Below are 25,349 nucleotides of genomic sequence, written 5' to 3'. Positions count from 1 at the left end.
AGAGAATAAAACACAGGGAGCTACAAGACCACTAGATCTTTTGATGATCTCTTCCAGAAATTGAATACTTGAACGCATTAGTCATGAGAAAACCTACTATGCCCAACTTCATTGATAGCCATTGATTCTTCCCCATCCGCATGTCAAAATGAATATCTATATAAATAAAAATGTAAATGTTCGTTCGAAACAGACGTTATATCTCCAAAAGTTCTTCACCGATTGCTTTGAAATTTTGACACAACGTTGCATTCGAATATGCGAGCGTTGTTATGTAACTATGTTCTATATGGGGACAAAAGTTTGTCTTAAAATCGAAGAAATAGGCCTCCTCAAAACCAGTCCTGCTGATCATTGTGACATCGCCAACCAGTAGGCCAATCCACTGCCTCTGCCTTCTCTCTTATTTGCATGTTCTCTCACAATTGGCTGAGTGAATATAGATGTCACACCTGTGACAGTTACACGTTCTGAAGAAAGGTAACTGCCAGGAGTTTCCACTAACCTCCTCACCGTAAAAACATCCTTTTTTAAAAAACCAAACAATCTGCTTTACTTCATCCAAATAATGCCTCACAGAAGATCACACTTAGGTCGTCGTACTCGCAGAGCGGAAGCACCGCGATGAGAAATTGCAAATCAGACTGAGGAAGAACGGGCATCAGCAAACGAGAAAAAAAGAAAAAGAATGCCTCAAATACGTGCCAAGGAACCAGGCAAGCAACGTTCAGCCAGACTTGAGGATGCACGATTGCGAGCACGGCAATCGCGTTTACAGCTTCAGATCGAGTCGACGGACAACCTGGCATATTCAAAGAAACAACGATAGGCAGACTGTACACCGTGCATCCCAATCAAGATGAATGCTTCTTTTTTCGCATGCTGTTGGTAAATGTGCCCGGTCCAACGTCTTTCCATCAATTGAGAATTGTCAACGCGTTACACATGCCACTTTCCGCAGTGCATGTCAAGCTCTGAATTTATTGGAGAACGACCGACACTGGGATGTATGCATTAATGACGCATGCAACACGTCACATCCAAATCAAATTTGTGCATTGTTTGCAATCATATTGACCGCCTGCTCGCCTTCATATCCAACAGAGTTATGGGAGAAATATAAATCGGACATGGCTGAAGATATTCTCCATCGAATACGCAAAGAAAATTCAAATATAAACATGGATTTCACACCAGAAATCTACAACGAAGCGTTGATAATGATTGAAGATTTGTGCTTAGAAATCGCAAACAAAGTTCTCAATCAATTGGGAATGCCATCACCGAATCGAACTGTTGCTGCTTCGTTCGATGTAGAATTGCGTTGTGAACAAAATTACAACACGGATGATCTTTTGTCGTATGTGCAATCAAATATTCCTAAGCTAACGCTTGAGCAAAAACGCATTTACGATCAAATAATGAAAACCATCAATAACGGGATTGGAGAAATCTTCTTCTTAGATGCGCCAGGTGGAACTGGTAAAACGTTCCTAATTAGATTGATTCTGGCAGCAATTCGATCCCAAAATGACATAGCCTTAGCTCTTGCGTCGTCCGGAATAGCTGCGACATTGCTACCTGGTGGAAGAACTGCTCATTCCGCTTTGAAATTGCCATTAAACATACAATTCATTGAAACTCCCACGTGCAACATTTCCAAAGCATCCGGCATGGGAAAAATATTACAAAAATGCAAACATTGTCTGGGATGAATGCACAATGGCACACAAAAAATCACTAGAGGCTCTTGATAGATCATTGCAAGATTTGCGTGGAAACATCAGACCATTTGGGAACACATTAATATTGCTTGCAGGAGATTTCAGGCAAACATTACCTGTAATTCCTCGATCGACACCAGTGGACGAAATAAATGCTTGCCTGAAATACTCTACTTTGTGGCGACACGTAAAGACGTTAAAATTAACTACAAATATGCGTGTCCAGCTGCAAAATGATCGATCAGCTGAGATATTCTCACGTCAATTGCTGGAAATTGGGAACGGAAAGGTGCCGGTTGATCTGACCTCAGAACGAATTTTATTACCTCATAACTTCTGTAATTTAGTGACGTCAAAAGAAGATTTGGTTGAAAAAGTATTTCCAAATATTCAAACCAATTATAAGAATCATGATTGGCTGAGTGAACGAGCTATTCTTGCGGCCAAGAACAAAAACGTCTACGAACTTAACAATATTATTCGATCTAACATTCAAAGCGAGGCAGTCACATACAAGTCCATCGACACTGTTGTGGAAGCAGATGAAGCGGTTAATTATCCAACAGAATTTTTGAATTCACTCGATCTGCCAGGGATGCCACCGCACGTACTGCAATTGAAAATCGGCATGCCAATTATCATGTTGCGAAATATCAACCAGCCAAAACTTTGCAACGGCACGCGGCTTGCAGTAAAAAATTTACTGAGCAACATCATAGAAGGAACAATCTTGACAGGACCTTTCAAAGGTGAAGATGTCCTCATTCCTCGCATTCCTATGATTCCAACAGATATGCCATTTCAATTTAAGAGATTGCAATTCCCAATTCGATTGGCGTTTGCAATCACCATCCACAAAGCTCAGGGCCAATCTTTAGAATTGTGCGGTTTAGATCTAGACACAGACTGCTTCTCACATGGACAATTATATGTTGCGTGTTCTAGAGTCGGCAAACCAGACAATCTCTATATCTACACAGACAATGGAACAACTAAAAATATTGTATATCCACAAGCATTGTGAAATTAAACATATTAGAAACATCCGCTTTGTCTTTTCTTTCTTTTCAATTTAACCAGACTGAGCCACAGCAACACGTGGCAGGGTACAGCTAGTTTAAAATAAAATTACTAAACACAAACTGAGCAAATATTAGTTCCTTGCTACAAATGCTGGCACGCATTGTGATGTGGATTCTGGCAACAACAAAAACAAAACAAAAAAACTTTTGCATTGAACAAGCCTCTTACAATAGTACAAGTATTTTAATTTTGTTTTTAATAGGTCTAAAAAGGGGATGGGGAGCAGAAAAACTGATACTGCACCCTGCTGACCAGGTTGTCTGATGCTGCAGCATCAGTAAAACTAAGCAGGGTTTCCCTAGGGTGGAAAACAGCAAAACTAGGACACAAGTTAAAGTATCGAAATAGGTCTTTTTTTTAAAGTGCTGCGCAAATCAGCAACTGTCATGGAAGAACTGTAGCACAATCAAACAACAACTGATAATTCAGAATGATGCATGAAAGAGAAACTTCATTTTTGAAATGGCTGTACAATACCGATGTTTTATGGCACTCTGCATAGTATGTTATTTTAAATAAAAAATACACTTGTATCCATCAAAAATACATCTAAGAAATTGCTGGATTTCATTTATGGGATTATGGATTTACAAATGCATATTTAATAGAATCACAACATCAAACATGCTATGTTCTAAATAATGCATACAGAATCAGTGATCAAAAGTTAATTAAAAAAAGGTGGAGGAAGATATGTAATGTTATTCAGGGAAGCCCTACTGAATCAGACTGAAGACCCTTCTAGACCAGCTTTCTGTTTCTCTCATTGGCCAAACAGATGCCTATTAGATGTCCGCTCATAAGCAGGTCTTGAGAGTAATAGCCCTCTCCCACTGTTGTTTCTCAGCAACCAGTGTGGTATATAGTCTTTAGAGTGCTGGACTGGGACTTGGGAGATCTAGGCTCTAGTCCCCACTTATCCATGGAGCTCACTGGGTGATTTTCAGCCAGTCATTGACTTTCAGCCTGACCTACCTCACAGGGGTGTTATAGCGATAATATGGAAAGGAGGAGGAGGACCATCTAAGTCACCCTGGGTTCCTTAAAATAGGGGGAAAAGGGAAGATATAAATGTAATAAATAAAGACCTGGCATTCAGAGGCATGTTGCGTCTGATCCTCAATGTTGCATATAGCTATTATGACTAGTTGCCTTCCATAGCCTCATTCTCCATTGTCTAATCTCCTTTTAAAGCTGAGTTGGTAGCCATTGCCACAACTTTCTGGCAGCATATGCAATAGTTTAATTATGCACTTTGTGAAGAACTACTTCCCTTTGTATTACATTTAACTTGCTTTTACACTGAGAGTAAGATTCACCTTATGTTCACTCCATAAAAGCACTAACAAGAATAAGCAACATATTCAAGATGCAGTGCTACATTCCCAGTGTTTCTGGGAGGAATGAAGCAACCATTCTAGGTCTTCAATGCAGCAAAACAAATACAATGAGCAAATGAATTGGCCTTCTACCAGATGGTACTCAGTGTTAGAGAACACCCTTTTCTGAATACATCATTCTGATCTTTTCTTTTCTTGAAGAAGTGAAAATAATTATTCTAACGAGGCAAATGTTTCCAAAGCTTTAACCACCATTAAGTACATTTCAGTTCAAGAATCTCCCACAAGGGATTTTTGCAAAATCATAACACACATAATTTGTCCTTGCTTATCACAATAGTACCATTTAGCGCTTAGCATTTGAAACTGTTGTGTCAATCCCTTAATCCAATTTCTGTTCCCAACTTTAAAAGGAACCTAAACCTATAGTCTGTTCATTGACTGCTTAGGAAAGATTCATCTGCTAATTTAAAATTTGCTTTGCCTTGCTTACTCTCCCAATTCAGCCATCTCAAATAAAGGATAAAAAATTGATGATAGGGAAAACAAAAGTTTAGTACAGCATTAAGTTGTCTTCTGTAATGATTTGGGCTGGTCTAAGCTTCCCTAATTAGTCTCAACATATGAAAACACAGATGTCTAAAGACTAGAAGACTAAACTCTCTTGAGAATTATAGTAGGATCAGTAGGTTGTGAAGATGTACATCATCCAGGGTTTCGTGTATAGTCTTAGTGCCAAATCTAGCTCCAAACTCCAACTGGAATGGGTCTAAAATATATAGTAAGAATGAACTCACTATCTAAGTCCCAAGTCTTATGTTAGCCAAAACAGCACCATCCACACACAGCAGATTCTGGGGAACCCCAAGTTTTGCAGAAGTACAACAAAAACTTTAGGGACAAAAAACCTAACTGGCAAGGCCAGCCCTATCATTAAGCAGACTGAGGTAGTTGCCTGAGGCAGCAGGTACTGAGAGACACTAGCAAGGTGTTTTTGGAGAGAGTTGTAACATGACCTGCTTTATGTTCTAATGCTAGCTGGATGCATTCAGGAGCACTCTCCCATCACCACTGTTGAAGAAAGATTCAGCTGCCAGTCCAGTTGACTTTTGTACACAGAAGGGGAGGAGGCACCATCTTACTCTTGGCCTTAGGCAGTAAAATGTCTTGGGCTAGCCTTGCTAAGGGGACTTAAGAAAATCCACTGTTAAGATAATAGAGTTCCATATTCACTATTTCCATCTTGAAACAAAGAGGTCTAGATTAGGGATGCTGGAGAAATTTGAAATGGACTAAAATGTGTTTGGACTTATTTATTTATTCATTTATTACATTTCTATACCACCCAATAGCTGAAGTTCTCTGGGTGGTTCACAAAAGTTAAGAATCTGACCTCTAAGAATCTGACCTGCAGGATCCACTGCAGAGTTCGTGTACTTTCCTGAAATTTACGCAAATTCATTCTCAGGAAAATACACATGTCTCTGCTGAGACATATGCCATGCTGGAAAATATACTTGGAGAAAAGTCAAATGGAATGGGGAACAATGCATTAAATATTATGTACTAACATAAATTATGTAAATTGTTTTTAAAATTCTTACAGAATTATTTGTGGATATTTCCACATAACCGGAAAACAAATTCAAATCCATCTATGAATGGAAGCTGGTTCATGACACTGCACAATCCATGAAACACATGGGAGATGGATTTCATAAAATCTAGACATCTCTATACTAGAAACCCGTATGTCAATTCAACTGCCTATTTCATGTGCACTGCTGCAACAGTCTGCGAAAGAGATAAGACAAGTTTGAAAAATACTCTCCCTGAAGCGTTCAAAATGTGTGCATGGTAATCATTTCCTAAAACATACCCAATGGACACAACAGACCATGATCACAATCATTATACAAATATCTAGCTGAGATAATAAATTTGTTTTCTGCTGCATCCCACCTTTTGTCAGGCTTCTAATGTTCTTAAATTGAACAGGGACTATTTCCTTTTTGCTTACTGTACAGAACTAAGTACTTACAAAATGCAATTTACCATTCAATGTCAGAGGTTTTTTTTAAAGTTGCCACAAGTAACAAGTTACCTGAACCAAGCTCTCTAGAAGCTAAAGCGTAAGACTCAAGCATTCCTGGCCTCCTCCTGTTCCATTTCCAGCAGATTTTCCCACAGCTGGTGCCGTGTCAATTTCCTTACAAGGAAATGACAACTAAGCAAGTGCTGGATTATTTGACTGCTGTAGTACAAAGGATCCTTGTATTCTTCCTTCTTCGTGATGAAAGGGGGGGGAACCCAATACCACTACAGTCCAGTAACTCACTTAACATCTCTTAAACTAAGTTCTATAATGTTTCACAGTGATTAAGCAGCCCTTCTCTCAGCGATTCTTTGAGCCAAGAATACCATTGCTAGCTTCAAAATGGTCACCAGACTAAGAAGGACTATGATAAAAGTTATAAGGATCTCCCAGAGTTGGCTTTTTAAAATGTTAATAGCAGTGTGTGTGTGTGGGGGGGGGAATTAATCATATTGGGAGGGCTTAATTCTTTTCCCCAGGACCCATTAAAGTCTGGCTGCAAGGTGTATGCTTTCTCCATAAGAGAAAGCATACACCTTCTCTCTGGCACCCTGCTTTCTATGGAGGTCTTTAAACAGAATTTTTGGCATGTTTTCCAACCCTGGGCATCATCATACCAGGCGTCATACACAAGAATCGTGTTCCTGTTCACAACACTGAACACAAACAGGAATTCTGACTTAAGTTTTCCTATTTTCTGAACTTGTGCACATGTCCCACCCAAATCTGCATTTTCATGCTTTTAGTATATGGCGGAATGTGCACATTGTGGGTATGCAGATTTAAAATAAGCATATTCTCGGATTGAAATTGGCATTTTTCCAATTGATAATGTGAATGAGGCGAACCAAGCTTCAAGTAGGAATTTGGAGAACTTAAACAAGCTCAAACATCGTGTGTCCATCAAACCATAGTCATCCTGATGCATCCTTCTCTGATTGGTTATCTTATGTGCTTTGTTTACAAGCAGAGGAAGACCAGGTATCAGGTACAAAAATACCTGTTCATCATGCCAGGACCTGTGTTGTGTCAAGAGCAACAGTAACTAAAAAGTTAAAGTAAAAAACATTCCATCCACATTTGTATTGCAAATTGGACTTTTTCATTTCCTTTGGAAATCAAAGAGTCACAGCAACCAGTATCTGAACATGCACAAAGACAGTAATATTTGTCATGCAGACTGTGTGGGCACAGAACATATAAATTAACTCATAATCTTGGTTTGAATTACAAACGTATTAAAGTTTGATGGATCAAAGTTGAGGTTGATGGATCAAAGTTGAGGTTTGTCCTAAGTGTGAGAACCTAAGAAATACTTTCTACTTAAGAAACAACTATTTTTGCATTGTGGTGGCGTCACTAATCTCTAGATGAACCTTTCACAACCTGGAGCCCTCCAGATGTGCTTGGGGTATGGTCCAAGACATCTGGGGGGGGAACTAGGTTGGCAAAGGCTCATCTAGATCTATTTACAGTCTGCCTAGCCTATTGAGGAGGCATGAAGCTTTGGCTCACCTTTTACTACTTATATAAAACACAGCTTAGATCTGATGGTACTGGAGAAGCTAATTAGCTACTGATATTAAAAACAAAAAGTATTAAGTTGATTCAAATGGTATCTCAAGCTGTTAACCTGTTTAGGGTGTGAGAACACTTCAGAGTTTGATCAAATTTCCTACCAAGGCTCTGGATTGGCCAGTTCAAAGATACCCTCATGGGTTCATTGGCTGCATGCAGGATAGCAATCAGGCAGGCAGGTATATGCCTTCAGAGTTACAGGGAGCAAACGCTTTCAATCTAATGAATGGTGGAAGCATGCACACACTTCTGGCTCCAGCACACCAATGGCCATCCAGAGCTTTAATGATATTCTTGGCAGTTTTTCATGATGTTGCTTCCAGAACTAACATATTCTTGAACCAATACATATGCCAAAGAGCCAGCATGTTTGAAGGCCACCCTTTACACCCACGTTTCTTAAAATCACCCCTATGCAATGTAACAGAACTATTATATAAAAATTTATATTATACTAGCTGTACCCTGCCACGCGTTGCTGTGGCTCAGTCTGGTTAAATTGAAAAGAAAGAAAAGACAAAGCGGATGTTTCTAATATGTTTAATTTCACAATGCTTGTGGATATACAATATTTTTAGTTGTTCCATTGTCTGTGTAGATATAGAGATTGTCTGGTTTGCCGACTCTAGAACACGCAACATATAATTGTCCATGTGAGAAGCAATCTGTGTCTAGATCTAAACCGCACAATTCTAAAGATTGGCCCTGAGCTTTGTTGATGGTGATTGCAAACGCCAATCGAATTGGGAATTGCAATCTCTTAAATTGAAATGGCATATCTGTTGGAATCATAGGAATGCGAGGAATGAAGACATCTTCACCTTTGAAAGGTCCTGTCAAGATTGTTCCTTCTATGACGTTGCTCAGTAATTTTTTTACTGCAAGCTGCGTGCCATTGCAAAGTTTTGTGAGAGAACATGCAAATAGGAGAGGAGGCAGAGGCAGTGGATTGGCCTACTGTTTGGTTTTTAAAAAAGGATGTTTTTACAGTGAGGAGGTTAGTGGAAACTCCTGGCAGTTACCTTTCTTCAGAACGTGTAACTGTCACAGGTGTGACATCTATATTCACTCAGCCAATTGTGAGAGAACATGCAAATAGGAGAGGCGGCAGAGGCAGTGGATTGGCCTGCTGTTTGGTTTTTTAAAAAGGATGTTTTTATGGTGAGGAGGTTAGTGGAAACTCCTGGCAGTTACCTTTCTTCAGAACGTGTAACTGTCACAGGTGTGACATCTATATTCACTCAGCCAATTGTGAGAGAACATGCAAATAGGAAAGGAGGCAGAGGCAGTGGATTGGCCTACTGATTGGCGATGTCACAATGATCAGCAGGACTGGTTTTGAGGAGGCCTATTTCTTCGATTTTAAGACAAACCTTTGACCCCATATAGAACATAGTTACATAACAACACTCGCGTATTCAAATGCAACATTGTGTCAAAATTTCAAAGCAATCGGTGAAGAACTTTCGGAGATATATGCTTCTATTGCATAGGGCCCATTTTAAGAATTTTGCAAATGCTCTGGTAGACAAAGCATTCGTTGGTTTCAGCTTCCAAGGCCACCAGCACCCCAGCAACAGCACCAAATCCCTGGCGCTTACTTTGTCAGCCAGGAAAGCCAGTAATTCTTCCCCTGCTTCAATGGAAACAGAAGAATTTGGAGGCTTTAAATTGTCCCCCTCCTTCGGGTTGGCTTTTACAAACACAGCTGATGGAAACTTTGCCAGAATCTCTCATCAAGGAGGAGAAGGTGGTCAATTAATTATTTATTATTATTATTATTATTTATCGCTTGTGGTGGTCTTGCAAGACAGACATGACAGGCTTTGCCAAGTCATGCGGTCTTTTACAGATTCAGGATTTTCCTGACAATTGAGCACATTTTATTTACGATTGCTTTCTGGATGTTCTTTGGTAAGCCCCGTTTCTGAATGTTTTCTATATAGTTTTTGATGTGATGTTGGTGACTGATGTGACAACAGAATAATTCTGACCTCTTTCTATAGCCATAGTTCTTTGACCTCCATGGCCAGTGGTATATATTTTTGTCTCTTTTCCTCTTCCTTTTCTACAACATTTTTGTCATTCGGTATGGCTACGTCAATGAGGTACATGTGTTTTCTTTTTATCTATGACCATTATGTCTGGTTGGTTGCAAGGTATTATCTTGTCCATATGAATTGTTCTGTCCCAGAATATTTTATGATCTTCATTTTCCAAGATTGTTTAGGGTGAGTGTGTATAATATGGTTTAGGTTGTTTGACAAGGTGCAATTAGATGGGCAGTTGTTGGTGAATTATTTTTGCAGCTATATTGTGTCTGTCCATATAATTCATTCCTGCCAGAATTTTACATCCTCCTATTAAATTGTCTTTTGTTTCTTGGAATTGATGGCATTTCCGTTATTTTTTATGACGTATTTTTTTTGTAGTTCTTGGTTGCTATAACTTGATCCTGAATAGCTATTAGGATCCTTCTGTTTCTGGAAATAGCTCACCCTTCCTGAGCCATTTGTACAATTGTTCTTTATTTGTGGGTTCTGTATTATGTTGTAGCGCTTCCCATTTGTGCCCACTTTTCTTTTTTTCTCTGCAAAGGGTGAGTGGTCAAGTTTGGTCTTGGTTTTGTAGTGCTAAGTTGAGTGGGGTGTAATTTTTATCTGCTTTTACTATGGCATTATTAATGGGTCTGTTTTTGTGTGAAAGAATTCTGAGTAATTTTATCTGTTTAGCATGAGTAGTTGTTGTCATTGTTGTTGTTGTTATTTTGATTCCACTGAATCAAAGACAGCAGCATCATTGAAGACAGCCTCAAGATGTGTTGGACTGCAACTACAATCATCCGCAGACAGCAAGGCCATTTGTCATCTGCAGTCTGACGTATCTGGGGGACACCAGATTGCGGAAGATTGATAAAGGAGGATGAGGACAGTTAAGATTTCACTAACACTTTGAAACTGGTAGTAAAGATTAACTTCTATTTTTCAAATCAGCTATTTCTATGCTCTAACCAGATAACTACTTTCATTTTCTTCGCTCAGTAGCTGCATTTCAACAATGGCTAAATAAAATGTTATCTAGCAAGAGGGATAAGAGGTATTGAATGTCAAAACAGATTTGTGTTGTCAGAACATGGCTGCAGATCATCAATATAGATAGAGGAACATCAAGGCAGATATATCTGCATACTGAAAGATTTATTCTTCCTCAGAGAAGTCCAACTTGATTCTCATCGTTTTGTGTAGATGGCCATCCATTCAAAATGACTTCAACTACACTGCTTCAGTGGCAACAACATACTGAGATTTTATTTCAGCCAGCCGAAAAGTTTTTTTAAAATAACACAATAGCATGTCTTGCTTCATTTCATAAAGCTTTAGTCATGTTGCCACAGCCTTATTTTTATTGTTCCCATGAAAAAATGACAGAAAGCAGTATTCATTGTTTCTTCCTTTGCCAGATGCATACTAGAATCAAGTTACTCAATGAAAATATATGGCTGACAGCTACAAATGCTTTACTTTTTCTTAAATGACCCACACTACAGCATCTTTTTACCCCTAAACAATGTTAATCATAAAGCATACTTTCAATGGACTGAAGCACTGAGAGATAATTTTGTCAACCCAAATAATATGAACAAGCCACTATCATCTTTCAAAAGAGTCATTCTAGCTAATGCCAATAGGACCCATGTATTTTAAATACTGAATTTTGCTTCTTTGTTTATTTTGATGCAGTCAATGTGCGCACCTCATTTGAAAAGGTTATATAAAAAACCTACCTTTCACTATTTGTTAGGGAATATTATTTTTAATAAAATGTGATGCTTAATCAGTCCCAAATAATTTTAACACATTTAGGGAGAGAATGCTATCATCTGCTTACTTCTAAAGTAAAATGTTCAGTTAATGCAACTGCTAGCAAGCAGGCTCACTTTGACATTGTCATTCACAACATAATCTGAGCTATGCTTGTTATGAGCTACATATCAATTTGGGGGAGATCTATGGCATATAATCATTCTTCCAGAAATTAGTTTCTATCACATATTGTTACCCTCCTCCCCCACATACAAACAGTCATTACTAGCCCAGCATTTCTTTATACTGTTTCAACTATCACTTGTTATGCAAGTTATCTAAATTTAGATCATAATTTTTATACTTTAAATGTTCAAAGGAAAGGTAGAGACTTGAGCATAGGCTGGTGTGTGTGTGTGTGTGTAAAATATATTACACACACACATATTATATATACCAATCAATACGGCGACCTCATTTGAAATATTAAAATCTTCCACTGCCTTAACAGCGCAAGGAATGAAATCCTTGGGTAGCAGTACTAACCTTGCAGTCCTTTGTGCTTAAGAAGCTAGTTCCTTAGCAACCAATGCAGACAACTGTGTTGCCAAGGAAATGTGAAAGACATTTATAAAAAGTATGAAAGAAAGCAACAGCAGAGAAAACCACACAGACACACATCCTACCTGCTTGTCATTTTTGTACTGAATGTAATAAAATATTTCCCATCTTAAATTGTCCTAATGCTGGACATGAGGAAAGTACTTTACATTACTGGGAATATTCTTGTAAAGTCCTACATATTTTTATATATAAAAATATATAAAGTCCTACATATTTATAAAAGCAAAACTTATGGCCTCTTCCAAGAACCCTGCTATTGGCTGCAATCCCAAGAGCTATTTCAGGTGTCCATGGCATTGGACACACTCAGTGGGATTTCTGATTTTTCTTCCCTTTGAACAATAGATTCCTGTGTCACATCACAATGCCTTTTGAAAGTCCCCTCCTGGGTAGCTATAGATTATATTTGAATTTACTTTCCTCCTCACAAAACAGCCTTTCGGTGAGTAGAACATTCATGGATTCACTCTATGCTGACACTTATTTTTATTATGACTTCTAGAAACCTTTTAGAAGATATAGGAACTCCCTCTGGAGGACCCACCCTTGTGTGGTGGAAAACACACAATGCCTCCTGAAGACATACCTTTTTACACAGGCTTTCCCTGGTCTTTGATGTAGCTGATTTTATATTGCCTTTTAAACTTTTAATGTTTTAAATTTATACTTGTTGTAATTTATGGTTTTTAGTTGTGCACTGCCCAGAGAGCTTCAGCTGATGGGCAGTATAAAAATGTAATAAAATAAATAAATCTTCTGTAGAATCAGAGTTGGAGGCAACCTTGCATAACAATCTAGTCACACCCTCCCTATGCAAGAAATCCAACACAGATGGCTATCTAGCTTCTGCTTAAAGACCTCCAAAAATTGAGAGCCTAATCCCCACCAGATAATTGGCACTATTGTTGAAGTGCTCCAATATTCAATCAAAATCTGTCCTCCTGTAACTTAAGCCTATTATATCTTGCCTTGCCTTCTGGGGCAACAGAGAACAAGTCTTTGTACTGCTCTACATGGGAGCACATATTTGAAGGATGCTATCCTGTCTCACCTACACTCAGGGCCTTGCTAGACGCTGTGAGGCCCGGTTTCCCTGCTGTGCATCCAGGCCGCGCTGAAACCTCCCTTAACGCACCATAAGCGAATTCGCTTATGGCGCGCCTTTTCCGCAGCCCCGGCCTGAGGCTGCGGAACATCTAGCAAGGTCCGTGGCTTTTTGCGGCTACTTGGTTACTCGCGAGTAGCCGGGAAAAGCCACGGACTGGGCACAGCGCTCATACGAGCGCTGTGCCCATTGGGCCGGGGGGGGGAAGGCCGGACCCGGCAGGAGGGGGGGAGAAGGCCGGGCACCAGGATGGCATCGGGGAGAGGGAGGGCGGGCACCGGGATGGCATCGGGGACAGGGAGGGAGGGCGGCACGGGCTTTGGGGAGGGGGAGGGCGGGCGGGGAAAGAGTGGGCAGGGAGGCATCGGGGATGGCAGGGAGGGATCAGGAGCAGGGGGGGCTTAATTTTTTAAAAAAGGCACTTACCTTGTCCGGCGGCTTCGGGGCGCACATGGCCCCTTTAACAACAACAACAAAATGGCAGACGCCACAGGGCTTCCGGAGTCCCTGCGCATCGTGCGTGTAGGAGGCGGGGCGGCACACGCTAAAGTTAGTGCGCCGTCGCCCCGCCTCCCTGCCGGCTTATCTGGCATGGTCTAGCAAGGCCCTCAGTCTACACTTCTCCAGGCTAAACATACTCAACTCGTTCATCCTTTCCTATAAGACTTGTTTTCCATTTCCCTGACCATCTTGGTTGCCATCCAAACCCATTCTGGTTTGTCAAGGTTTGTCTTAAATTATAATGCCCCAAACTAGTCACAGCATTTTAAATGAGGTCTTATTGGGGCAGAATAATATATAGCTATTGCTACTTCTGACTTGGAAATCATAGTTCTAACAATGCAGCAGAAATAACATTCATTCAATCCCCAATTGTCTATATACATTTTCCCTATGATTATCTCAATCACTGGTTTGGTAAAATAAATGATGTGAGTCATTGTACTGTTTCTTGATGGAGAAGTTGAAGAGAAACAAAAATGCCAAATAGAAGTACGGCATTCCTGAAGCACTCTAAAGTTCAGACTTTCCAGCAAGTTAGTAAAAGCTGCAATATCAAGCTGACAAAGTAAAATTGCCTTTTAATTGACCTCCATCTCCTAGCAATTACCATGTCAGATTGCTTTCAACAAGCATGTCCAAGCCATAAACTCCTGCTGACTCTGGGAATGTAAGCCTCCAAGGGAACACAAATCATAGGCATTTGAGTTTTTGCACTTCAGAGCTGACCTAGCATTTCTAGCAATACTGAGAAATGTATTTCTTCCTCTACATGGTTAGCTGAGTCCTGCCAGAAGTTGTCTAGTGCTTTGTCCAAGAATGAAGGGTGTTCTTAAGATACATGTGAACAACTTAGAGTGTACACACACACACACACACACACACACAGAGTCTTTATTGTAGTTTCAGATCCAGGTAAGACAAAAAACATCTTCAAACATACTACATGAGGGCTAACACTGGTGGAGAGTTTTACTCATGTTTCTCAACAGTGGTTTTAGAACTCCACGGTGGAGTTTTTCCACCACTGTTGAGAAATGTGTTGTCTGGCAGGAAAACTCCATGCAACAGTGGAGTGTTTTTTAGGAAAACACTCCACACAGAATATCCACGCTGTGCAGTGGACAGTTCCTGCACAACTGTTGTGCTGCATGTTGTGTGGCAGGCTCTGTGGAGTTTTCCATTGCATTGACTTTTCCCACCAGCTAGAGAGTTCCCTGGAAAGAGCGGCGAAAGGAGTGATGCTCTAGGAGAGCCAACAGGATTTTTTTTGGGGATGGGATACCATTGGGATACCTGATGGGATACCATTGGGAGGACCAGGGGAGGAGAGAGGACAGAGGAACTGTCAATCAAACATCACAATGGATATTACTCAACTCTACGGTAGCCCACAGTCAGACAATGGTAGAGTTAGAACATGTTGTCTGGGGAGTACCTCCTAAAAACTCAACCATTGAGTTTTCACACTGCATTGAATAATGTGTTGTCTGAACTGAGCCACTGTCATTTATACCGTGGTGTCTTCTAGGCCAGTTACTGAAGTGAAATCCATGTGCGTCTGCCTTTGAAAATGGGTCAGAAACATCAGCTGGTGTAAAATGCGACTGCTTACATCTTGATGCGCTAAAGTCCACACAACCATTGCCCACTCTGAAACAGCTACATAGATGACAGTTTATTTTCAAGACAATTGAAGAGGCTGTTTTTTGTTTGTTTTTTAAAACAACAAAATGCCCGGAGACCCAGAAACTGACATCTACATGTAAGGTGCTGATTCAGATTCTATTTTGCATGGAGTTTAGGATAGCTTCATTAGAAGTAGAGCCTTTCCCACTACAGCACAAATGTTGTGCTGCCTGAAGACATGACACACACCCCTTGCCATCTTTTTTGTCAACAAATCTTGTTTTTGACTGTTGATTCAATTCTCCTGCTGCTGTCAAGTTTTCTTAAATTTATTTTTTAACTAGTTTTTGTATGGGGGCTATTCTAGCCAAAAGGCAGTATATAATATTTTAAATAATTATTTTAAACTCAACTACATTGAAAAAAAGATTCTATGAAAACGATACACTTTTTCATAAAACCAAAGAATAAGAAATTGCTCTAAAAGCTGTTACCATGCTGTTAAAAGCTACAAACATTATTAAGAACAATAAGATACAGTTTTTGTGTGCAATTAATACTGTGATGCAATGAACGATGGAGCAAAACCAATGCTTACCAAAATGTCCCATCTATAAAAGCCAACATTAAGGAAAAGATATACCTCCAAACAGTATGTCTAAAACCCATGAATACAAATCTTAGAAAAAATATAGAAATGCCGAAGATATCAATATTAAAAAATTAAAATCTGAAGGTGTAAAATCTAAAAACCATTACATACAGGGTGGATTTGATTTAAATCAATTTGATTTAAATGATTTAAATCACGATTTAAATCACTACTCAGAAAGACTTGATTTAATCATGTGACTTCCCCCCCCCCCAAAAAAGTGTACTCTTACTCGCTATATTTTACAGAACTCAGAATTACCAAAGACTCATTCTTGCTGGTATAATCTTTATATTTACAACCAGATGAAGGTTTCATTTTTAGAATAGCAACTTTTCAGATTAGTTTTACAGTTATATTAAAAAAATACTGATTTGGCTATACTATTAGAAACACATCATAGATAATGATGAAAATATTGTGAGGTTAAATTTCCAGTTTAATAGGTTAATCATTCATATTTGGACAACTTTTCTCCTTCCAACTTTATTGGAAGGAGAAAAATAATCTTACAGAAACCTCTGGAAGAGCATAACATTGTGAATGGATTAATGGAATTCATTTACCAAAAAAATTAAACAGTCTCATGCTACATAATTAAAAACTAATCCTTATTTCATGATGAATAAACTTTGGACTATAATGTATCTTTAATGTAAACTATCTTAAAGATAATGTAAACTATCTTTAGATAGATTTTTCCTCAAAAAGCATTTTATTAAAAAAAACACCCCAATTTAAATTTTAAAAAATCCGATTTAAATAAAAAAAATCTGATTTAAATAAAAAAATCTATTTTTGTTTTTTTTAAAAAAAAAATCATTGATTTTTATCCACCCTGATTACATAATAGGGCAACATGTTTTGAAAGCAGCTGGCCTAAAAGAAAACTTAGCCTAAAACCTAATAAATAAATCTTTGAATGAAACGCTGAATAAATTAGATATGATTTAGTATGAAAATTAGATATAATTTAGTATGGCTAATTTGCACATAAGGAAAATTAATATTCCCAATTTTGAGAGTACTGACATGGCTAAATTATATTACAATAGCCCTGTTAAGATGACATCCTAAACCCTGCTGGTTAAGCCTTTTTGGTTAAGTAGCAGAGTTTAGGATGTCTTGTGTGATAGATTTTGCTAAACCCTGGTCACTTTCTAACCACATTTGCACCATCTTCACTAACCCTGTTCTGCATGGTTAGTACCACTAACCCTGGCTTAAAGTGTCTTATGTGATCCCACTGGGGTTAACAGGTCAGAATCATAGAGTTCACTGGCAAGAGCAGCCTAAATTGCCTAGGCTGCTCTAGCCAGCAAGCTTGATCTCTGCTGCTGATTGCTGCCGTGCTGATGCGGCCACTCAAAATTGCCACCAGCATATAGTATAGTGAGCGACCCTCTCAAAATGATGGCTCAAACAAATGGCTTTGAATCTACCTGTGAGTGCCCTGGCTGGTGAGAGGGAGAGGAATGCATGTTCCTGAATGGTGTCTTCTCTGGCAATGGAGGCAGCAAACATCAGCTTCAAAGTACTCAGCATAAAATGAATGGCTGAGGAGGGAAGAAGTGGACCTAAAATGGTGGGCACTAAGGGGATGGGATTGTACCACAAAGAATACTGGGATTCAGGGGGGAGCATTCAGAGGACTCAAGAGCTCAGCAGAAAGGTTTGTGGTTAGTGTGTGGTCTCGGGAACTGGGAAATGGACAGGGTTACAGTGTCTTGTAGGACAACATGGCTTGTGGTTAGTGTTAATTCCAGAGAACCACAGTTTTGCTAACCACAGACCCTGAAATGTCACCTAAACAGGCCCTTTATGGTGGAAATGGTTACAGGCTTGCACCATTCTCCTGCTTCTTTGGGCACTTAACAGTTATACATACAGAAGTATTCTTTTTCTGTAAATCTTAATGATAATGGGGAAAGAGGACACATACATGCAATCCTGCAGCTCAGCTTTCCTGAGCTGGGTGTTGTCCAGAGTTGATTTGAAGTTTTGCAGTTTCCCCCCACATAAATTACACTGCTCACGCAGTGCACAGAAGAAGCCTAGTTACAGTTATTCATGCCCTAGCTACCTCTAACATGGACAACTGCAATGCACTGTCCATGGTACTGTCTTTGAAAATGTCTTGCAAATTTGAGTTATTAACCTAGCACCTCTATATTGAACTGGGACCAGCTATAGTGAGCACCTCAGATCAATAGTCACACAACTATAATAGCTGCCAGTCTATTTCCAAGTAAAATTAAAAGTATTGGTTTATTTTATTTTATTTATGTTATTTAATAGATTTATATACCGCTGTCCATATTTTAAAAACCTCTCGAAGTGGTTCTTAAAAAAATTAAAGACATCAAAATACATCATGATATGCATTCAAATACAACTGAAATACACAATTATTTAAACATTTATATAAAGCATTAATAAAAACTTTAACACCAATTTAAAACCACTACAACACATAACCATGAACAAACAGACTAGGCAGCACACTCACTTAGAAAAGGTCTCAGTAAACAAATGGGTCTTTAACTAGGACCTAAAACATATTATAGTTGGTGTCTCTTAGAAACCAGAGGGGAGATCTTTCCATAAATTGGGTGCCATGATAGAGAAGTCCCAGTTCCTGGTTGCTGTGAGATCTCAGTCTGCAGGTTGTGTTAAAACCAGCAAGACCTCCTCCAATGATCTTAACGATCACGCAGGTGTATTGTTTTGTTGCCTATAAATCCCTAAATTATGTAGGACCTGGTTATCTGAAAGACCACCTTATATTTATCTGGATATTTATATCACATCCTTCACTGAAATATCAGCTGCAGTTAGTGCATTCTCTGTAATTCATGCACATGGACAGATTTGGAAGAAAGAAGGTTTGTGACTGCCAGTGGGGCAGCCAGTGGCCCATGGAGAATTAATAGTTGACATTAGAAGCCCTGATGTTGCCAAAAGAAGTTGCAGTTGTCCATGTTCAAGCACATGGAGGAGAATCAGACCCTCGCCTTCAACAAAGGAACGCCTATGTAGACAAATTGGCTAAACAAGCTGCCATGACTGGAGCTAGACCTACATTCCCAAGATGGACATTCATCAGCCTCTTCAATGGTTGAAGGACTTTTGATCAGCCAAAGAATATGGATAGATGCTCAACAAATTGCTTCTACTTGCCTCATTTGTCAAAAGTAAATGCATCAAGAAAGCCCCTGCAGCCATGGGAGAGAGGACATGGGTTTGTTATCCTCGTCGTTAAAAGGATAACAGTAGGAGTATATGTGAACCCTATACTGCTTAGTAGCCCTTATCCAGGTTACCATACCATCTGAACTTAAGTGGGTGGTAAGCAGAAAGAGTGCCTCTCAGTTATAGTGCCTTTCATATAGAGTGCCACAGAGTGCCAAAACCAGTATCCTTCCAGGGCTAATTGAAGACTTTTTAATTTGCCCAGGCTTTCCAGCAGGTTTTATAGCTGGTTTTACTTTGTAGTAGGATAGCTCAGCTGCATTTTACCAATGCCATTGATTTTGTGACAGCTACATTTACAATTTTCTATTGTTTGCATTCTGAATTTTATTACCTTTTTTAAAATTGAACCTGAATTATATACCACTATGGGAATTGGGTCCTGAAAGATAGGCTATAACCTGAATGATTGACTGACAAAATAAACAAAGCTGTTTCATGTTCACCTGCAAAGGATATCACATATATGAAGTGGGATCCAATTTTGCTCAAAGATGAGAGGCCTGCTATTTCTAGGATGAGGATCCAGCCAGATGTGTTTGTAAATTTATCAATGATGCCTTCTACCCTTTTAATCAAAGGCATGACTTACTGCTCCATTATCTGCCCCTGGGTCCTCCCAGCCTGTCAGCTTTAAGAAAAATGATTGCTTAACCCAAGTCAAAAGATAATTAAAAACAGTTCAAACTGAGGTTTGGCTCTCCTTTCACTTGATGAGTAAATATCTTTATATCATTAAGCCCTAAAGCCTCAAAGGAATTTTGCATAGTCAAAGCTTTCGAAATGCAGCACTTAATAGAAAAACCAAATCCTCCATAACCAGAGAGAGAGAGAGAGAGAGAATCAGGAAGTCCAACCCAGCCTAAGGAGTTTATGTTGACCTCCGCTTCCAGTCTTATCCTCCTCTACCAGTCTTGAAAATGCTGTGGCCTTCTGCCACAGTCTCCAAAAGTATGAACTTCTCATATCACTGCCAATTTCACACATGCTATTTATGGCTCCCTCTTCACCTCTGGCCCACTCACCCCATGCATGGAAGATAGTGGCCGGCTGTAAAGCCACAATCCTCAAGGAATACTTTCTCCTGTATCTGAACTTCAAGGACTTGTTCCTTTTGAAAAACCTGATTAAAAGTCTCAGAAGCCAAAATTTCATCAAGGAGGAAAAGTATCTCTGTAGCAAATGTATTAATCTTCAAAGAAGCTTTGTGGAGGCTTGTTAGGAGAAGCTAACTGTGTATCATCTGCAAAAATGAATAATAATCAGAATAAACTATGATGGGTGGGAGGGGATACATAGGTATAAGAGATAGGCACCCTTAGTACACATCTGTTTCTTAGCAAGTCAGAAAGTGAGTTTTAGAATTCATTGACTTTCACTAAGATGGAAGCCTTTGCCCACAGGGATTTATTGTTGTTGTCACCAATCAATTAAACTGACTATGCCTAGGAGAAGAGGGGGGAAACTTGTCAGATTAGATCAGTTAGCCATGGGACTGAGTTTGGTGGTATTAAAGCTTAAAGAGAGAATCTAGAGAAAACCAGGGTAGAGAATTGATCATAAATGAATTATGAAAGCTACAAATCCTAGAATCACGGAGCATCTATTTTCCTTTCCCATGTACAGAGGCAGTAAACAGAAAGAGAGATGTAACCCACTGTATTTTGTATATTTTAACATTTTATTTCATTTGCCTTAACCTGTAAGGCACCCCAGAGAATATTTGTTGATCACTCCAAGATAGTCTGATGGGATCTATGTTTGAGCAAGTGGAGGAAGCAACAGAACAACAACAAACTTAGGTCAACCAATATAAATTAAGAAAAGGCAGCAAAATTTAAGAATATTTTAGAATACTAGTATTTAATACATTTGATACTCAGTGCCTACTCTCGCTGGGCAGCTTATAATAACCAATATAATTAAAACCACTCACCAGCAGATAAAGCAAGCACTAAAATCATCCAAAACCTGACTGAGATTTTTTAAAAAAAGTATTTGGGGTTCACATAAAGGCCAACATTACCTCTGGAAGTATTATTGGTGATGGTGGCGGGGAAGAGTTTGTTGCTGTCAAGGAGGTTGGAATTGATCAATAAAAAATTAGATTGACTGCAATATGACCTAGAGCAAAAAGGCGTGGCAGCCTTTCAAAGTTTTTACTTAAATCAGTATTTAAAAGGAGAATAATTGTACTAGAAAAGCTTTATCCTCTGATCCCCATAAAACAAAATTACACTTTCTATCAAGAAGGCTTAAAAACATTAAAGTCCGATCTAAGAAATCTCCAATTAGGGCTTAGCCACTCAGAGCAGAGCTTTGGAGTTTTCTAGATGCTCTGCATGTGCCACAGATGGGAATTTAACTACATGCAAAAGTGAAACAAACTTTTGGATTTACCAAGGATTTCCTCTCTTTAATCATGCACAGCATGGAGTTTTAGCAAGCAACAGGGAGCAATCCTTGCGCTTCAAATGCTGCATCAGAAAAAAGGACTCTTGCAAAGTAATAGGAACAGCAATTGCTTAAGTCACATGGAAATCAATGCCTTCCCCTACACACACACACACAGAGCGCTGACCAACAGGTTACTTCTGCTGAGTGCAAAATCACTGCTTGACGTTTCTGCTTGCTAAGCGGCTTTGTTTACTCCCCAGACACAGTAGTCTCTATTCAAGACAAAGGGGTGCAACTCTCCCCCTCCCTTGCCTGCTAAGGTTATGCAGTAGACCCTGCCACTTCAACAGCATACAAGAAGCAAGAGAGGGAAATGTGCATCAGGAGAATTGTCTCACAGCAGCTCAAGTAGACACAAAGTTTCCAGAGCTTTTAAAAACTAAATTGTAGTCTCAAAATTGATCTGAAGGCATCCCCTTGGAATTGCTGAAGTGTGCTGTCTTAGCTGCAAAGAACAGTTACTTCTCCCTCAGTTAGAGATGGGGAAGTGTAGGACTACTTCCAAATCACAATTATTTGGTAATCGCAGCCATAGCATGACTGTTTTGTTGGGGATGGTGGGAACCATTACAGAAAGCTCCACGTAAGCGAAGGGGAATGGTGCAGGAAGCTCTTGTGGTCTAGTTCCAGTTTAGGGCTATCTCTAACCAACAACATGCCCTGAAGTGCTTTTGGAGGAGGGAAAGGGGTGTGTTTCAATTCCAATATTCAGATATTTGGAAAAGTTGGATGACCATGCCCTTCAGCCAGCTAAGTTAGTTATCAGAGCCATTTCAGTAAAGTAGAGCCCTCTGACTCCATGTCAAAAGCAATCAGCACAATCCCATCCTGTCTGAAACTTTTGGGGCTTGCACGTGGGTAATTGGTTGATTGGTCCAGAGCGGTGTTAGCCCGTTTCAAATGGGTTAGCATAATTACTTCAATATTAATTTGTTGTTCAGTTGGCTCAACACGTTTAAAATCTTCACAAGATAAAACAAACAAGCAAGCTATTCTCCCAAAGCAGTTTACAGATCCTGTTATCCTAAGTGGAAAGTCTTTTTTGGACCTTACTGCAGCACTGTGGAACCCCAAGCAAACACATAGAAACAGTGCAATTAACAGTTAAATTTCCCCGTACTCCCAAGCCAGCATCTTGAAATTACAGAAATATTCTGCTCCTTATTTTTATCAAGGCTGCTGAGAAGCTATAACTGGGAATATGAGAAAGAGCGAACATACTTTGAGCTGTAGAATTAAAAAGCAGCCTGGTGCAAAGAGAGGGAAGCATTTGTTTCATATTCAAAAATCCAACAATTCTAGTATAGCAGATGTGGACTGGCAAGTGTCTTAGGGAAAGGAAAGGAAAGGAACCTCTCGTGCAAGCACTGAGTCATTGCTGACTCTTGGAGGGATGCCAGCTTTCGCTGATGTTTTCTTGGCAGGCCTTATAGCGGGGTGGTTTGCCGTTGCCTTCCCCGGCCATTATTATCTTTCCCCCAGCTAACTGGGTACTTATTTTACCGACCTCGGGAGGATGGAAGGTTGAGTCGACCTGAGCCGGCTGCCTGAAACCAGCTTCCGCTGGGATCGAACTCAGGCCGTGGGGAGAGTTTCAGCTGCAGAAACTGCTGCTTTACCGCTCTGCGCCACACGAGGCTACATAAGTGTCTTATAGATGCCTTATTAAAATAATATAATTTGAAATACTATTTTATGGATTCTGGTTACATAATCTTTGCAATATAAGTTGAGCATTCACTGTGTTATATTATACCCTTAAATCAAATTTTAGAAATATGTTATTCTTTCCACAAACGCTAAAAAAAATGGTCCAATTAATCTGTGAAGTATAGAATTGCTAATCTGATAATGTAATAAAGGGAGTGCAAAAGACAGAGGGAGGGTTATGAATTGAGTTTGAATCTGTATAAAGGTTTGCCTAATGTTGAAGCAAGTCAGAAAGCTCAGTCTCCAGGCAACTGGGGGCTGTGTCTCCTTCCTACACATGTAGTATCTGGAATAAAGCTTCTGAATTGGAATCCGTCTGGAGAAGTTTCTTCCTTTGAAACTTTTCCTCAACAGTCATGGCTCTATTCTTATTATTATATTTCATTAAACTACATCAACATCACATGATTACAAGATATTTGGGCAGGGAAACAGTAGCTTGCATCAAAACAGCCACAGAATCCAAACCTTTGTATAATTCAGTATAAGGCTGTTTAAATCATCATATTACCTGTTTCCCATCCAGTGTGTACAGGCGCTTAACTACTCCCGAATCCAGCTTGATGGCATCAGTAATATCAGTGAGAACCTGCTCAAATGAATGTGCCGTCTTCTTGTTGAGCAGAATCCGGACTGCTTTACGTGGCTTTACACCACTCCTGATGATGGTGACCAGTTTAGGCCTAATGAAATCCTTGTTCTCCTTTGAATCTGAAGGGCCTCCTTTGGCCGCGCCAAGAGAGGCCACTGTGCGGGAAGCCGAGGTGGTTTTAACATTCACCGACCAATTAGGATTTACATTCTTTGTGTACTCCAGCTTCTTGAAGGGCTCTATCGAACCACATACATAGCTCTCTCCTAAGAAAAAAGAAGTTTGAAATCATCAGCTTAAATAATTTCAGTGAGTTACCTCCTATTTCTACCACTTATGTCACTAGTCCTACAAGCTCTCTTCAGTTTTGCTTATGACATCCCAATATGATGTTGCAAGCATATTACTACTTCCTATGTCTCGGGTGTCTGTCCTTAAAAAAAAATGTCAAGAAATGTAGTTGCATTTTCCTAGATGTTTTAAAAAAGAAAATGAAGGTGCATCCATAAATATTTATTTCAATTCATGGAATCCTATTATAGCAGGGAGAGGAGGGTGTAGTCTGGGAAACAACTCTTGAAACCTCTTTATAGATTCTGTATGTGGTCTTGGGATAGCTATACATAGTATACATCCTGTATTAATACATGGTTTCCTAACAAGCAATAATTTAGTTACTTTGGATATTGATGATGATGATGATGATGATGACATAAAACTTTTTTAAAATATAAATGTTTCAAAAACTCTAAACCAAGAATGAAAAACAAATATTAAATTTGAATAAAGACCCTAATTAGTATAGTTATGAGAGCAAATAGATCCACAGTAAATGGTAAAATGTGACCCTGTTACTACTCCTTGATCTCTCAGCGGCTTTTGATACTGTTGACCATGGTATTCTCCTGAAATGCCTCCATGAGTTGGGGGTTGGCAGCACTGTTTTACAGTGGTTCAGCTCATACTTGCGGTATCAGTTCCAGAAAATACCATTGGGGGAATGTACTTCTGCCCCATGGTAGTTGAACTGTGTGCCTCAGGGCACCATCTTTTCCCTAATGTTATTTAATATTTATATGAAGCCGTTGGGAGCAGTCATCAGGAGATTTGGGGCAAGGTGTCACTAGTATGCTGATGACATCCAGCTGTATTTCTCTGTAACATCTGAATCAGGAGAGGCCATGCACGTTCTGAACCAGTGCCT

The 25,349-nt window shown here is 39.5% G+C and overlaps 1 protein-coding gene across 3 annotated transcripts in view; it reads right to left on the bottom strand.

Annotated features, from left to right (window-relative positions):
* Window positions 1-25,349, bottom strand: part of DCLK1 (doublecortin like kinase 1) — a 247,536-nt gene that overhangs the window by 202,208 nt on the left and 19,979 nt on the right. For all 3 annotated transcript variants that reach the window (XM_063126961.1, XM_063126962.1, XM_063126965.1), the window contains exon 3: window positions 24,065-24,411. In XM_063126961.1, coding sequence (XP_062983031.1) covers window positions 24,065-24,411 — 347 coding nt within the window. The remainder of the gene's footprint in view (window positions 1-24,064; window positions 24,412-25,349) is intronic.

The sequence above is a fragment of the Elgaria multicarinata genome, chromosome 5 (assembly GCF_023053635.1).
Source record: "Elgaria multicarinata webbii isolate HBS135686 ecotype San Diego chromosome 5, rElgMul1.1.pri, whole genome shotgun sequence".
NCBI classification, from domain to species: Eukaryota; Metazoa; Chordata; class Lepidosauria; order Squamata; family Anguidae; genus Elgaria; species Elgaria multicarinata.
Note: the sequence above shows the minus strand (reverse complement) of the source record. Positions and strands in the feature narration are given on the sequence as shown.